Source organism: Macrotis lagotis, chromosome 3 (genome assembly GCF_037893015.1).
Source record: "Macrotis lagotis isolate mMagLag1 chromosome 3, bilby.v1.9.chrom.fasta, whole genome shotgun sequence".
NCBI lineage: Eukaryota > Metazoa > Chordata > Mammalia > Peramelemorphia > Peramelidae > Macrotis > Macrotis lagotis.
The window spans coordinates 167,193,550-167,208,152 of NC_133660.1; the positions used below are offsets into that span (position 1 = coordinate 167,193,550).

General features: G+C 34.3%; 1 protein-coding gene across 2 annotated transcripts in view; it reads left to right on the top strand.

Moving 5' to 3' along the window:
• CORIN (corin, serine peptidase) overlaps window positions 1–14,603 on the top strand; it is a 211,302-nt gene that overhangs the window by 126,912 nt on the left and 69,787 nt on the right. Inside the window, exon 6 of one of the 2 annotated variants that reach the window (XM_074229502.1) lies at window positions 11,163–11,276. The exons of the other annotated variant lie outside the window; for it this stretch is intronic. Within the exon in view, the coding sequence (XP_074085603.1) occupies window positions 11,163–11,276 (114 nt within the window). The remainder of the gene's footprint in view (window positions 1–11,162; window positions 11,277–14,603) is intronic. 2 annotated transcript variants of the gene reach the window in all.

Below are 14,603 nucleotides of genomic sequence, written 5' to 3' on the forward strand. Positions count from 1 at the left end.
TATTAAGCACATTACGCATGGTATCTCATTTGCATTCATTTGAGGGTGGGATTGTCTATTTGCTTATATTTGTGTTCCTAACTGTTCTCCCAGTGTTTGACAAATAGTAAGGATTTAATATTTGCTTATTGGTTTAATATAACTCAATGACTACCTTTTTAAAAGCTTTTAAGGCAGTCTAGTCCAGGAATAGCAGAAGCTGATTTGTGTTCCCTTCTTAATCTCTCTGCTCTCCTCTTCCTCTCCCCCATCCAAAAGCCTTTTTTTAGAGAAGAATCATTGGAAAGCCTTTGTTGCAAAAAAATATGTCCTTAGTCTCTCTCTAATTCCCAACATCTGATTTTACTTTACTTTGATAACTTCAGTGGAGTCATGATTGTGTGTGTGTGTGTGTGTGTGTTTGCTCACAGCCTGCCCATCTCTTCAGCAACACTTCATCACTGGTAATATAACACAGTCTACTTCTGTTGCCTTTTGAACTGCTTGTAATAGCAATTCTTCTAAGATTATGATGTACAAAATTCATAGTTACATGATCACAAAAAGAATATTTGTGTCAAAGAAATTTTTTAACCTTCTTAAATTAGCAGCTAGCAGATGACACAGTTTGTAGTCATTTAAAATATTTGGTCAATTTGATGTATTAAAAATAAGTGGAAATAATAGTTTAAAACCATAAATACAAAGCAGGCGATTAATCATTTTTTTCTCTCTTGAGTAAGTAGTCTTTATAGATACATCTTAGATAACAAAGTTGTTTCCATGGTGGTTTCAAGTTGAATTTGAATGTGAATATGGTCCCCTAGAACAAATTCCTTTTTCATTTCTGCCTTTCAGAATAATTATCTTCCTTAAGGCTTAGCTTAGGTAAAATCTCCTCCATGAAGCTTCCTTAATGTCTGCCTTCCCTCTGCTATCCTTGCACTCTAACCCTGTTCTCTGACCTTCCTCAATTTATCTCATATTATTCTTTATCTGTGTATATGGTGTGTTTTTCACCTCCTGGGAGAATGTGAGTTCTTGGGCTAGATTGACCAATAAGAATGCAAAGTAGAGAATGCTGTTATTTTGGCCAGACCTCCTTGCAGACTCTGCTTCAGATCTAACTCACCATCCTATAGATTATTCACCACTAGCAGCTCTTATTTTGAACTGGATCTCTTGGCCCAACCCAGTCAGGAGAATGCTTCAGCCAAGAACCCCAGCAGACTAGGGTGGGATGAGCCAGAATTCATAAAAGGGATATTTACTTAGTTGAGAGGTCAGAGAAAGAAAGTAGGATCCCCAGAACAGAAGCAAGATCACACCATGGACTAGTATGGTCCTGGATCAGGCCACTGTACTCTCATATGGAGGAGATAAACAATAGGTGCTTGAATATGACAAAATATCTCTCAATATGCTGCCCTTAGTTCTATTTAGGCATGTTGAATGTAAACCATGTGAGGCTACTCCAAGCAAATCCAGTGCAGTTGGACCAATTCCAATGCTTCTGCTCCCATCACTTTCCATAGCAGTGCCATCTCCAATTGGAACCAGAGGGGTAGAAGCAGCTAAAGTTGAATTTTATATACAGTCTGAAATATTCATTTTTTTGTATTCTTAACATCTAGCAAAATAATTGGAATCAATCAACAGGTAGAAGTTTTGTATTTTTTGGTACCTAGATCATATAATATGACAAAAGCACTGGTAATTTCATCATATTTGTAGATATTCATTCATTTAGCTGGAAAGTATTCAGGGTCTTCACTATGTTAGACATTGGAAATACAATAACAAAGGACAAAAAAAGTCTCAAGCCAAGAATAGGTATTTATTAAGAGTTTATGAAGACCCAGGCGCAATGCTAAATATTAAGGATACAAGGAAAGCCAAAATCAGAGACAATCTCTTACTCACATTTTAATGGAGAGACAATTGGCAAATGACAAACTGTGGTATTCATAAGATTTATTATTATACATGTATTGTATATTGTATTATACAAGTGTAAATCAAAGGTAATCTCAAAGGATTCAGCTAGGTGGCTCAGTGGATAGAGCTCTGGGCCTGAAGTCAGGAAGAACTGATTTCAAATCCAACCTCAGACACTTACTTAGCTGATCCTGGGCAAGGCACTTTTTAACCTTGTTTGCCTCCTCTTCTTCATTTATAAAATAAGTTGGAGAAAAAAATGGCAAACCACTCCAGTATCTTTGCCAAAGAGACAAATGGGATTGTGAAGAATTGGACATGATTGAAACAACTGACCAAAAGTCAAAAAGAAATTCAAAACTGAAAGTTGGATTGCATTTGCCTCTATAAACAGATTTTTTCTGACATTAACTTGGTTCAATATAAATTCGCTTAAAAATTTTGTAGACTATATTGATTTTTTTCTTGTGTTCATTTTGTTCTTAATCTTTGTTGTATATGTTAGGACTGAATTCATAGTTTTCATGAAAGCATTAACACTCTCTCTCCCCCCTCCACTTCCATACACACACACACACACACACACACACAAACACACACACATACAAACACAGACATCTATGGCTTTTCCAGATACAGCCCTATGTATATATATGGCTTTTAATTTCCTTTCTGAACTTTAATATATACAGAGCATCCTTTATTTTCAATAGATTTAAATGAATTAAGGTATTTGACATCAACTGTATTCTTTGAAATCTGTCAAAATATGCTATTTAGTCTTTAACTATTAACTTTTTATGAATCCTAGTATCTGTAAAATGTCATTTTTGAAGCACATGAGGACAATTTGGAGAAATTCTTAAACTGTTTGTTTAACTGTCAATACTTTCTAATTGTCCTTAAATTGTTTTGTTATTTTGCATCCTTAAAAACATTTTGAAAGCATTGTGAAGGTCTTAGAATCATGTATTTTGGGGATAGCCTGAGATAGCCAGATGCCTATTCCTTCCTCTTAGAGCTAGCCTATAGGGCTGACTCTTTAATCCACCTTTTTATTTAGGATTTGGACTTATTTTATTGCTTGACTTAGCAGGAAACTATAAATATCAATCCATATATCCTGGTCAATTTTTAATGAATTTACTTTCCCAAATGGGAATCCTTGGAGTTGTTAAGACATTAAACCATAAGATGACATATTCCTATATCTTTTTAGATTTGTGTCTTTGTTTTGAAGTTTTGTTAACATTAGCTAAATTAAGATATATTGGCTCACATATATGTAGTTTGAAAATTAAGTTTTTTCAGCTTTAACAACATATTTTGGACATTCATCATACAGGTCTGCTTTGTATTTTGTCTAATTAGATTTAAGGTCTGTTTTACAGGACTTAAAAAACAAATCTCCTCTGTTCACTAGTCATTCCTTAAATGCTAAATGGTGACACATTTCCTGGAAGTGCCTTATATGTTTCTAAAGACTGTTTGCTTTTTTCTCATTTATCAATTTCAGGTAATTTCTTGATTAATATTAGAATTAGCCAAATATTTACCTTTGGAAATGTGACCTTGATCAATCACATTTTTAGTAAGTAAGAAGTATTTATGGAATTGCCACATGGTACAAACCCCCTTGAGGAAGTACTTTTAGTTTAGTAGCTTTCAGTTTAACATAAAGCTTGGCATAGTTTCAATATGACAGAGTTTAATTACATTATAAAGGAACAATTTGAACCAGTGACCTAGTTAATCTTCAGATCATTCCATTTTGGAAGAATTTTGCTCTTACAATTGTTTCACTAAAACTGATTCTCATTTAATGAAAACATCCATGAATAGCCTTTGGGGGAGAGTATGAAATGAAGAATGGTATCATAGTGAAGAATATCTATTTGATTGTTTACTGAATTTATATTAACTCTACTGAGTGCTGGTAAGGGCTATATAGGGAAAAAAGTAAACTTCCATTTCTGTTAGTGTGATACATTAAGTAACATTGTTTGTTGGAGTATTAAAAAAAATTATTGAACACTTTTTGTATGTGACACACTAGATAGGTGACTTGCTGAAGCTGAATAGGCTACTCCACACACACAAAATACGGTATTAGGATTCAGAATTGACTTCAGAGTCAGTTGGCCATAACATTATTTTATCTACATGTTGTTTTTGTAACTCTGCTTTTTTGTTAGAAGGGAGTGCTCTATTGCCAGGGGAAATTATTGGGAAATAAAGGCACTGTTTTAAAAAAAAATCCATTATACATTTTTTAAAAAGAAAGCAGATAGTTCTGAAAGGACTTTGTAGTAGACTTGAGACTGATAACCACTGTTGAGCCTATAGGTGGGATCATTTAAATTCAGATATAGGTAAAACTTTTCTTTTTGTACTTTTCCTTTCTTCTGGTGTCTGAGCCCAGCTTCCTGAGCTTTGAAACATTTTGATCCCCCTCCTGAAATCAGAATTTGTGTTTGCATTAGATGTTTGACTAGATAAAATGATAAACTACTTCAGACATAAAATGCTATTTATATTATTTCTTTGAGATTATAACAAGGTCAAATAATAAGCACAGGATTGAGCTTTTAGGTGCTGTAGAAATTTGGGTCCCATAATTCATATCATATTGGAGCTGTCAGCTATATAGCCAATCTTGCTTATAAGGTTCAATTGAAGATGCCACTATGACACAAATGTGTTTTAAATTTATCTAAGTATTACCATCTAGCTATTGAAAAGCATCAGGCACATGGGATAAGGTAATAAAGGAAAAGGCCTCACTGTTTCCTAGATAGAAATTAATATTAAAAATGAACATAACAATGATCCTTTCTGGTCATATTGGCCAGTCTGAGGGGTGTGAGGTGGTATCTCAGAGAAGCTTTAATTTGCATTTCTCTAATATGTAATGATTTAGAGCAATTTTTCATATGACTATGGATTGCTTTGATCTCCTCATTTGTAAATTGCCTTTGCATATCCTTTGACCATTTGTCAACTGGGGAATGGCTTTTTTAAAAAATATGACTCAGTTCTCTGTATATTTTAGAAATGAATCCTTTGTCAGAAACATTAGTTGTAAAGATTGTTTCCCAGTTTATTACATTTCTTCTGATCTTGGTTACAGTGGTTTTATCTGTGCAAAAGCTTTTTAATTTAATGTAATCGAAATCATCTAGTTTGTTTTTAGTGATGCTCTCCATCTCTTCCTTTGTCATAAACTGCTTCCCTTTCCATAGATCTGACAGGTAAACTAGTCCTTGATCTTCTAATTTGCCTATAATATTGTTTTTTATGTCTAAAGCCTGTATCCATTTGTATCTTATCTTGATATAGGGTGTGAGGTGTTGGTCTAATCTAAGTTTCTTCCATACTAAGTTCCAATTTTCCCAGCAATTTTTATCAAAGAGAGAGTTTTTATCCCAATAGCTGGTCTCTGGGTTTATCAGACAGCACATTACTATAATCGTTTCTTGCTGTTGCACCTAGTCTATTCCACTGGTCCACCACTCTATTTCTTAGCCAATACCAGATAGTTTTGATGACTGATGCTTTATAATATAATTTTAGATCAAGTAGAGCTAAACCCCCTTCTTTTGCACTTTTTTTTTCATTAAATCCCTGGAAATTCTTTACTTTTTATTTCTCTATATGACTTTACTTAAAACTTTTTCTAACTCTTAAAAGTAATTTTTTGGAATTTTTGATTGGTAGGGCACTGTACAGGTAGTTTAGTTTTGGTAGAATTGTCATTTTTATTGTATTAGCTCTACCTATCCATGAGCAGTTGATATTTGCCCAGTTATTTAAATCTGATTTAATTAATGTGAGAAGTGTTTTATAATTGTTTTCAAAAAGTTTCTGAGTCTGCCTTGGCAAATAGACTCCCAGGTATTTTATATTGTCTGAGGTTACTTTGAATGGGATTTCTCTTTCTACCTTGTCCTGCTGTATCTTGCTAGTCATATATAGAAAAGTTGAGGATTTATGAGGATTTATTTTATATCCTGCAAACTTGCTAAAATTGCTAATTGTTTCCAGTAGTTTTTTGGATGATTTCTTGGGATTCTCTAGGTAGACCATCATGTCATCTGCAAAGAGTGAGAGTTTTATTTCTTCCTTCCCAGTTCTAATTCCTTCAATTTCTTTTTCTTCTCTAATTGCTGAAGCTAACATTTCTAATATGATATTGAATAGTAGTGGTTATAATGGGCATCCTTGTTTCACCCCTGGTCTTATTGGGAATGCCTCTAGCCTCTCCCCACTGAATTTATTTCTTGTTGAAGGTTTCAGATAGATACTGAAGCTGTAATTTTCTAAATGGTTCTACTGAAATGTGATTTAGTCAGTTCCATATTATGACTTTTATAGAAATTGATTAAATTTTTTAAATTAAAGTTTTTTAAAGAACATTTCCAAATAAATCATTCTCTCTCAAACCCTTCCCAGAGAGTTATACCTTATTATGAATAATGCAAATGAGGGAAAATGGTCCGCAAAACCATAGCATTAGCCAAGTCTGACATCATATACAATGTTCCCTTCACATCTCAACCTTGGTCCCATAAAAAAGGGAAAAAATAGGAAGGGAATGTCTTTTCATAAATATACTTTAGAACCCAAACTAGAAAATATAATTTCACAGCATTTAGCTTCATTTATTTTATTGGGTATTTTGTTTCCTTTGTAGTGCTTATTTTCCTTTTTTATTCATTCATATAAATATCCCCATGCTTCTCTGCACTCAACATAGTCATCATTACAACACAGTAATATCTCCTTACATTCATATACCACAGCTTGTTTAGCTATTTTCCAATTAGTGGCATTTATTTTGTTTCCAATTCTTTACTACTAGACAAAATATTTGTATGAATGGTTGTATGGTGTTTTGTGACTTTTAAAAAACTATTTCCTCTTTGGGATATGTGCCTTTCAGTGGGGTTTCTGGGGTAAAGTATATATATATATATATATGTGTGTGTGTGTGTGTGTGTGTGTGTGTATGTATACTATCTATCTCTAGATGAAGAACTGATGCATTAATTTTTGCAGATTAAAACATTTATTTTCTTTTTCCTCCTCCCCCTCCCTTCTTTCCATCCCTCCCTCCTCCCTTCCCTCTCCCTTCCTTTCCTCCCTCCCTCCTTCCCTTCCTTCCTTTCTTCCTTCCCTCCCTCCCTTCATTCTTTCATCTCTCCCTCCCTTTGTTGCTCTTCCCCTTCCTCCCCCTCCCTCCTTCCCTCCCCCTCCCTTTCTTTTAAACCATGGTTAATGAGGAAATATGTTTTATGTGAGACTTTAGATGTATAATGGGTATCATCTTTCTTGCCTTCTTAATGGATAGGGGAAGGTAGAATGTGGAAAAGAATTTAGTACTGAAAATAAACATTATAAATAAAAAGAACAAAAAACCCCCCAATTCATAGCTATGCCAACAGTGCTCTATTAATATGTCTATATCACAAAAGACTTAATACTAAGGTTCCTTTCAGTTCTGGAGCATCACAGAAGTTATATAACTTTATATTCTCTGTTTTACAATATCATGGATAGAATGATCCATATCCATTTTTTACTCGTTTAAGAAATAAATGCTGAAGGGTGCTTGATGCTTAGGAAACAATAACTAGAAAAAACCAAAACAAGCTACTCTTCATTTTCCAGAGTATTGAGTGCTTGTTTTGGGATCGATAAAAGGCAAAGCCCAACTATACCTACGTCATAGAGATGGTGGTTTGGTCCCAGGATATTGAAATACATAGGGTGCTGACAGTAGCGTAGTCTTTTAGTAGTAGAAGTATCTAAACTTTTGTTGTTAGTTTGCAAAATTAATTAAGGAATGTTTTTTTTTTTCAAACTGAATTCAACAATCTCTCCATAGAAGTCATACTCCCTGGGTGAGCTACACATAGGTCTACTTTGTTCTTTTCTATTTTCCTTCTAAGCTGAATTGAGGATTCCTTTTATGCCACTTGCTTTGTTGGCTTTTGCTTGAAATGGGGATATAAAATTAAATCTTTCTTTATTATTGTTGTAATATGGAGACTCATTTTCAAGCCTTATTCCATTAATTGCTTGATGGTTTTTATTGTTGACTTACGCTTTGCTCTTTTGCCTGATCTTTAGACAGAAGGTTTTTCTCCCTTCTGTGGTCTTTCCTCACTTTAAATCCCAAAAATAAATTGTAAGGATCAAAATGGAAGTTGAAATTGAATGTGTGTCAACAATGAAAATTAATGTCAGAGTTAACTTGGAAGCAAAATATGACTTTTCAATTTCATTTTGTGTTCCTCTTTACCAAAATAGGTTCTGAGAAAACTCTCTGGTATAAGGGAAAGAGTACTGTCAGATCACTTGGATTCTACTTATAGCTAACAAGCTAGTTGATTGGCTCCTTTCTGGAGCTCATTTCCCAAGTGTAAAATGAAAGAGTAGTTATTAATTTTTTATTAGTTTTAAATTTTCAACATTCATCCATATGTATATGTATATTTTTAAGTTACAAAATTTCCTTCCTCTTTTCCTTCCCTTAGCAGCAAATAGTCAGGTTAACATTGTAAATACCTGTGTTTTGGTAAACATGTTTACAGATTACTGATTTTTGGTATGAGGAATTAGGATTATAAGGGAAAGAGATACATAAGAGATAATTTTTTTTCTAGAGTGTTCATCAGATTTGGAAGGGTTAGTTTTTCTTTTTGGTTCATTTGTTTTGCTTTGTTTTTCTGGATGGGGATAATATTGTCCATAACTGGTCTAACATGATTGTCCTAGCTCTGAACTGTTGAGAGAAGCTGATTCCATCAAGGTTGTTCATCTCATAATGTTGTTGTTAATGTGTACATTGTTCTCTTGGTTCTGCTCCCTTTGCTCAGCATCAGATCCCCTAACTCATTCCGTGTTTCTCTACAGTCTGGCCATTTACAATGATATTCCCTAATATTCATAAACCATAATTTGTTTAGTCATTCCCCAATTGATAGGCATCCCATCAATTTCCAATTTTTTGCTACTACAAAAAGATGTTTAAGAATCTTTTGGAACATGTGGAATTTTTCCCACTTTTTTATGATTTCTTCTGGGTATAGACAAGAATTGGAATCGCTAGGACAAAGGGTATGAACTATTTTATTGCTCTTTGGGCATAGTACCATGTTGTTCTTCAGAACAGTTGGATCATTTCACAACTCCTCCAGCAATGCATCAATGTCCCAGTCCTCCCACAACCTCTCCAACATTGATCATTTTCCTTTTTTCTCATCTTAGCCAATCTGATAGGTGTGAAGTGATACCTCATAGTTATTTTAATTTGCATTTCACTAATCAATAATGATTTGAAGCATTTTTCATATGATTATATATAGCTTTAATTTCTTTATTTGAAAGCTATCCATATATTAATTGGGGAATGACTTATAACCTTATAAATTTGATGCACTTCTCTATATATTTTAGAAATGAGACCTTTATCAGAACTCCTGGTTCTGAAGATTGTTTCCCAGCTTTCTGCTTTCCTTCTAGTTTTGGCAACATTGATTTTATTAGGGCAAAACCTTCTTAATTTAATATAAAACTAGTTATTAATAATTATATAATGCTTTGAGTGAGTGTTTGTATGTACATGTTTGTGATACAGTTTTCCTTGGCTGGTCTTTTTACCTGAAACTCTCCAAATCCACCTCTACCTCTTAAGTTCTTTGTCTTTCTTTAGGTTTGTTTGTTATAATTTTGCATGAAGCCTTTCCTATTTCCTCCTTAAGTGTAGTGCTTTCCTATTTCTTCTGTGTATGTTATATGTGATGAATATATAATATATAACATATTATGTATATGCAGTATCTATATATCTGTTATGTATAGTATGCACCTAAATACATACATATATATATATATACATAAATTACATACACACTCCTATACATGTACATGTTATATTCATTCTTTTTTGTTATTGTTATGTAAGATTCTTTATAATCCCATCTGGGGTTTTCTTGGCAAAGATACTGGAGTGGTTTGCCATTTTCTCTTCTAGCTCATTTGAATATGAGGAAACCGAGGCAATCAAGCTTGTGTGTGTATGTATATACACATATATTTTGTTTGTCCATTTTTGTTTCATGTTGTCTCCTTCACTAAACTCTGAACTTCCTATATATGCACATATAATTACAAGCATAGTTGTAAATATATATATACATATATATATATACAAATGACACATACACATATGTGAACAGATGTGCACGTATCTTCTTTTGAACAATTGCATCTTCTTAAATAAAATGCAAATTCCACTTATGTCAATACAGACATATATAATTGTAAATATCTGTGTACAAAAATATATATATTTATACACATATGTCTGTGAATACATGTATCTGGTTTGTAAATAGTTATTTGTCATTTACTTCCCTCAATATGCTGTGGATTTCTTGAAAGTAGGAATCATTGTCTGCCTTTCTTGATTTCTGGCACATAGTTAATACTTAAAAAATATGGGCTGACTTGTTTATCAAAACTGAACCTTTTATAAAACCCTATGAGTTAGATTCCACAGAACGTTTTATATTCATTTTCCTTATTAGTCTCAGAGATATGATATAACTTGTCCAACATGACACAGTTATCAAAGGTGAGATTTGAATTCAGATCTTCATGACTACCAGTCTAGTACCCTATCCACCATACCAGATTTCCTCCTCTCTCTAAGGTCACCTGCACCTAACGGGATGCTAACATCCTTTACCTCAGTTTTTAGGAAGCATTTTGTCTGAGGTTAACTTTGAATGCTTAATAAACAACTATAGTAGAAATTATGAGAGCTCTGTGTGATTAACTAACTTCACCCTTAATGTTGTTTCACATCATAGGAATAGACACAATTTTGTATGTTTGTTGACTGCAATTTTAAATAATTCACTGTTATTAGGTAGAACATTCTCCTATGGTATGTTTTCCTCCCCAGAAGTTGTCTCACAGAAAGTATTTATTCTACAAACCAATTAGTGGATTTCCTCTTGCTTTTCTACAACAAGAATTATTTAAGTTATACCTAGTTAATTAGATAGTTGATGTTTCAATGTGCCAAAGGAAAATAATGATGAAGGGATTGGAGAGGTCTGAACACAAAGTCCATTGAAAAGTAAGGGTAGAAGGGTTTTTTTCCTCTCTCGATTCATTTTGGAAAACAATTTGAAACCCTCTCAACTCCATGTTCTCCTTCCCCCTTTTTTCAGTGCTGTGTGGAGGAGGTGAGAGCTTTCTCTGTGCCAGTGGAATCTGCATTCCCAGAAAGCTGCAGTGTAATGGCTTCAATGATTGTGATGACTGGAGCGACGAGAGGCATTGCAGTAGGTCACAGAATCTTTTCACCTTCTATGGGTAACACAGTGAGTCTGTTCAGGAGCCCATGAGTCAACATAATAATAACCGTAAAGAACATTTGCATAGACTGCTCTTGGTTTAGTTTTTGACAGCTACTCAGTGGGTGTTCATAGACCTTTTAAAGCTTGTTTAAAGCTGTAATTTCAAATAGGAGTTCAACAGCTTCTTCTGTAGGAATGGAAAGCTTCCTTGAAGAGAAGACTTAAAATATTTTTTGTTTTTCAAACCTGTATAATAGACCGTAAGGGCTACTTGTATGTATTGGGGGGAAGGACATTTTTCCTTCCAACAGTACATAAAATTTTATAACAGAGACAAAGGCACATATGTTTATGTCTCTTTTGGCTAAACAGATAGCCAGAAGCTATGTACATACAGGCCTGCTAGTCAAAGCACTTTGTCCGGCCTGAGTGACTCATTCAGGTAAAAAAAAAATTGATGGGCATCTTTTTTCATATTGATTCCTGATTAAACTACCTCTTTAATTTGATCTTAGCCTTTTCAGTGATAAACCAAGTTAAAAGTACAAATGGAAAAGAAACTAAATAGATCTTCATTTTAAAAAAGTGAATAGGTCTCAACCCAAAGAGCATGGGGGTCTAAGTCTATTCTTTCTCCCTAAGGGACTCATGTACTCTGGGACCCTGCATGTGGTCTGGGCTTGGTTCAGTTCTAGGTGAACTTGGCCCCAGTTAGAGAGTGAGGAGTAGGCTCCCTTTTGTCCCAATATTTGGATGATTAGATCCCAACTTTGGCACCCTGGAGACAAGTTACTTAGACTTATATCTAGGCCATGCCAAAGAGGAGTACAAAGATACTCAAGGAACAATATTAATCCTATAGAAAAATATTTATTTCCTAAATACAAAAGACGTATTAAGAGACCGCAAAGACTTTAAAATGACTGAACAAAGATGCATTAACTTTTAGTGCTAATTCACATCTCTCAGGAGTCTAAAACCAAATCCTTATCTTAAACATGAAGCAGTTTTTCACACTACTTTTTAGGCCACCAGAGTTACCATTTAAAAGTTCATTTGTAGCCTTGGAAAGGACAGTGCCAGTAGAGTGGGGGGGGTTGAAAAACCATTTGTCAAGAGTTGAGAAATGAATAGGTCTGTAAGTAAGTGTTCACAGTTAAATTGTTGTTAGATCGTTTCAGTTATGTCCAAGTCTTTGTGACCCCATTTGAGATTTTTTTAGCAAAGATACTGGAGTGATTTGCCATTTTCTTCTCCAGTTCATTTGCAAATGAGGAAACTGAGGCACAGAGGATTAAATGATTTGACTAGGGTCACCCTGTAAAAGTCTGAGACCAAACTTGAACTCAGAAAGATAAATCTTCCTTATACCAAGTCCAGTGCTCTGATTGACTGCACTACCTAGCTGCTTTTCACAAATAAGACAATATGATAAATGGGCCATGTTCATGAAGGAGATTGGAGAGGATCTAGATGATTTAACTTCAGCAGAGAGAAGAGTTACCCCCTTTTCAGAGGCAGGAGTAAAGGAAGGAGAAAATGAATAAAGATGTAGGTGATGTCTTGAGGTATGGAGAAAAGAAAAAGTAAGTCATGGTGGATGGCCTCTAGCAGGAGGCAAAGATGTCTGTTTAGACAGGGTGAAGGAAGTATAGATCTTATAAGAAGAAAATTTGGAAAGCTATTTAGAATAGTGTGATGGAGAATCAATGAAAGAAGAATAAAAGTTTTTCCCCTTCACTATGAAAGCCCAGCTAAGGTTAAATGATATGAATTTACAGAGGATCTAGTTGCTATGATGGCATAGCTTGCTTCAGTGACTTTCAACAACGTAGAAATATAAGTGGAAAAGGCAGATGGTGTGATCCAGGGTTGAATATCCTGGGACATCAACAGAGAGCAGAAGAGGGTAGTCAATAATCTACATAGTTGTACTGTTTCAGGAGAAAGTCAAAACTTTGAAGAAAGGGAAGCTAGAACAGGGGTGGAAGATCAAAGATGTGGGGCAGAGAAGAAACAGGAGTACAGTTAACTTCTTGAGAAGAGAATTTTCTGAGTGATGAGGAGGAAATATGTCTCAGAGTTTTGGGGAACACGAACAAAGAAACAATCAGAACTGTAAAGGATGACTAAAAATATAGTATCTTCCAAAGAAAATTAAGTTTCCATAAGACATCTAATTGTAATTGTGTACCACTCAGATATAGGAAGCTCTGAGTGTGATTCCTACTTTGGACAATTGTTAGCTATGTAAAGCTGAGGATGTTACTCTCAGTCTCACTCTCCTCATCTATGAAATGATGATGTAGTGAGTATTAAATGAAATTATATATGTGTGAGAGTGTGTATCTGTATGTGTATGTGCTTTATAAACCTTAAAGTGCTATATAAATACTAAGTATTTGTTATTATTATTAATTATTATAAGAAGCAGAACACTATGAAAAGAGGTCTAGGAGACCAGGATAAAGGTCAATTTATTAACAACTGAACAGAGGTTCCAGAAGGCATAGTCAAAAGTGTAACTAGAGAAGGAAAGGTATAGGAGAGTGGTGGGATTAGAATGGATTAACAAGAGAGACAGGGGGAAGTGGACAGAGGAAGACGATTTTACTTTGGGACATGATGTTAACAACCCCCCCCCCCCGATTTAAGTAATCAGGGAGCATGACTTTCCTAGCCTTTTGGAAGGTTACAGTTGTAGGAAATTCCATTTTCTGGGGTCCTGAAAAAAACCTTAAAGCACTGTAGAAATGTTAGTTTTTATTAATCATTATTATTAATAATCTGGTAGACTTAGACTTAAAGAATGTTTACAAAAGGGAGAAATCTGAAAGACCATCTAATTCTATCGCCTCAATTTTATGAATGAGAAGCAGAGGTTTAGTAGAAACTGAGGTTTAGTAGAAACAGAAGTTTAGTAATTTACCCCAAATCTGTCAATTTTAACAAAGAAACACAACTGCAAACCAGAAATAAGTAGGAAAGGGCTTTTAGCAGCATTGGAAGGAAGATATAGAAGCTTAGGATTTTTCATTTTCGTTTTCTTTTCTTTATTTATGTTAATTTTTTATTAGGGCTTTTTAAAAAGAGTACATTGACTTTACATTGTATCTAATATAAAGTTACAGATTCAGTGAATTTTCAGTGACAATTTATAGTTCTTCCTTGGTTAAGTAGATAGAATATTAAAGTTGCAAAAGTCTCCTAAGGGTAAATGGATAGATAGATAAATAGGTAGATACACATATAAGATCTTTATTGAGCACCACATATGTCAGGAACAATGGTATGCCCTGGGAATTTAAACAT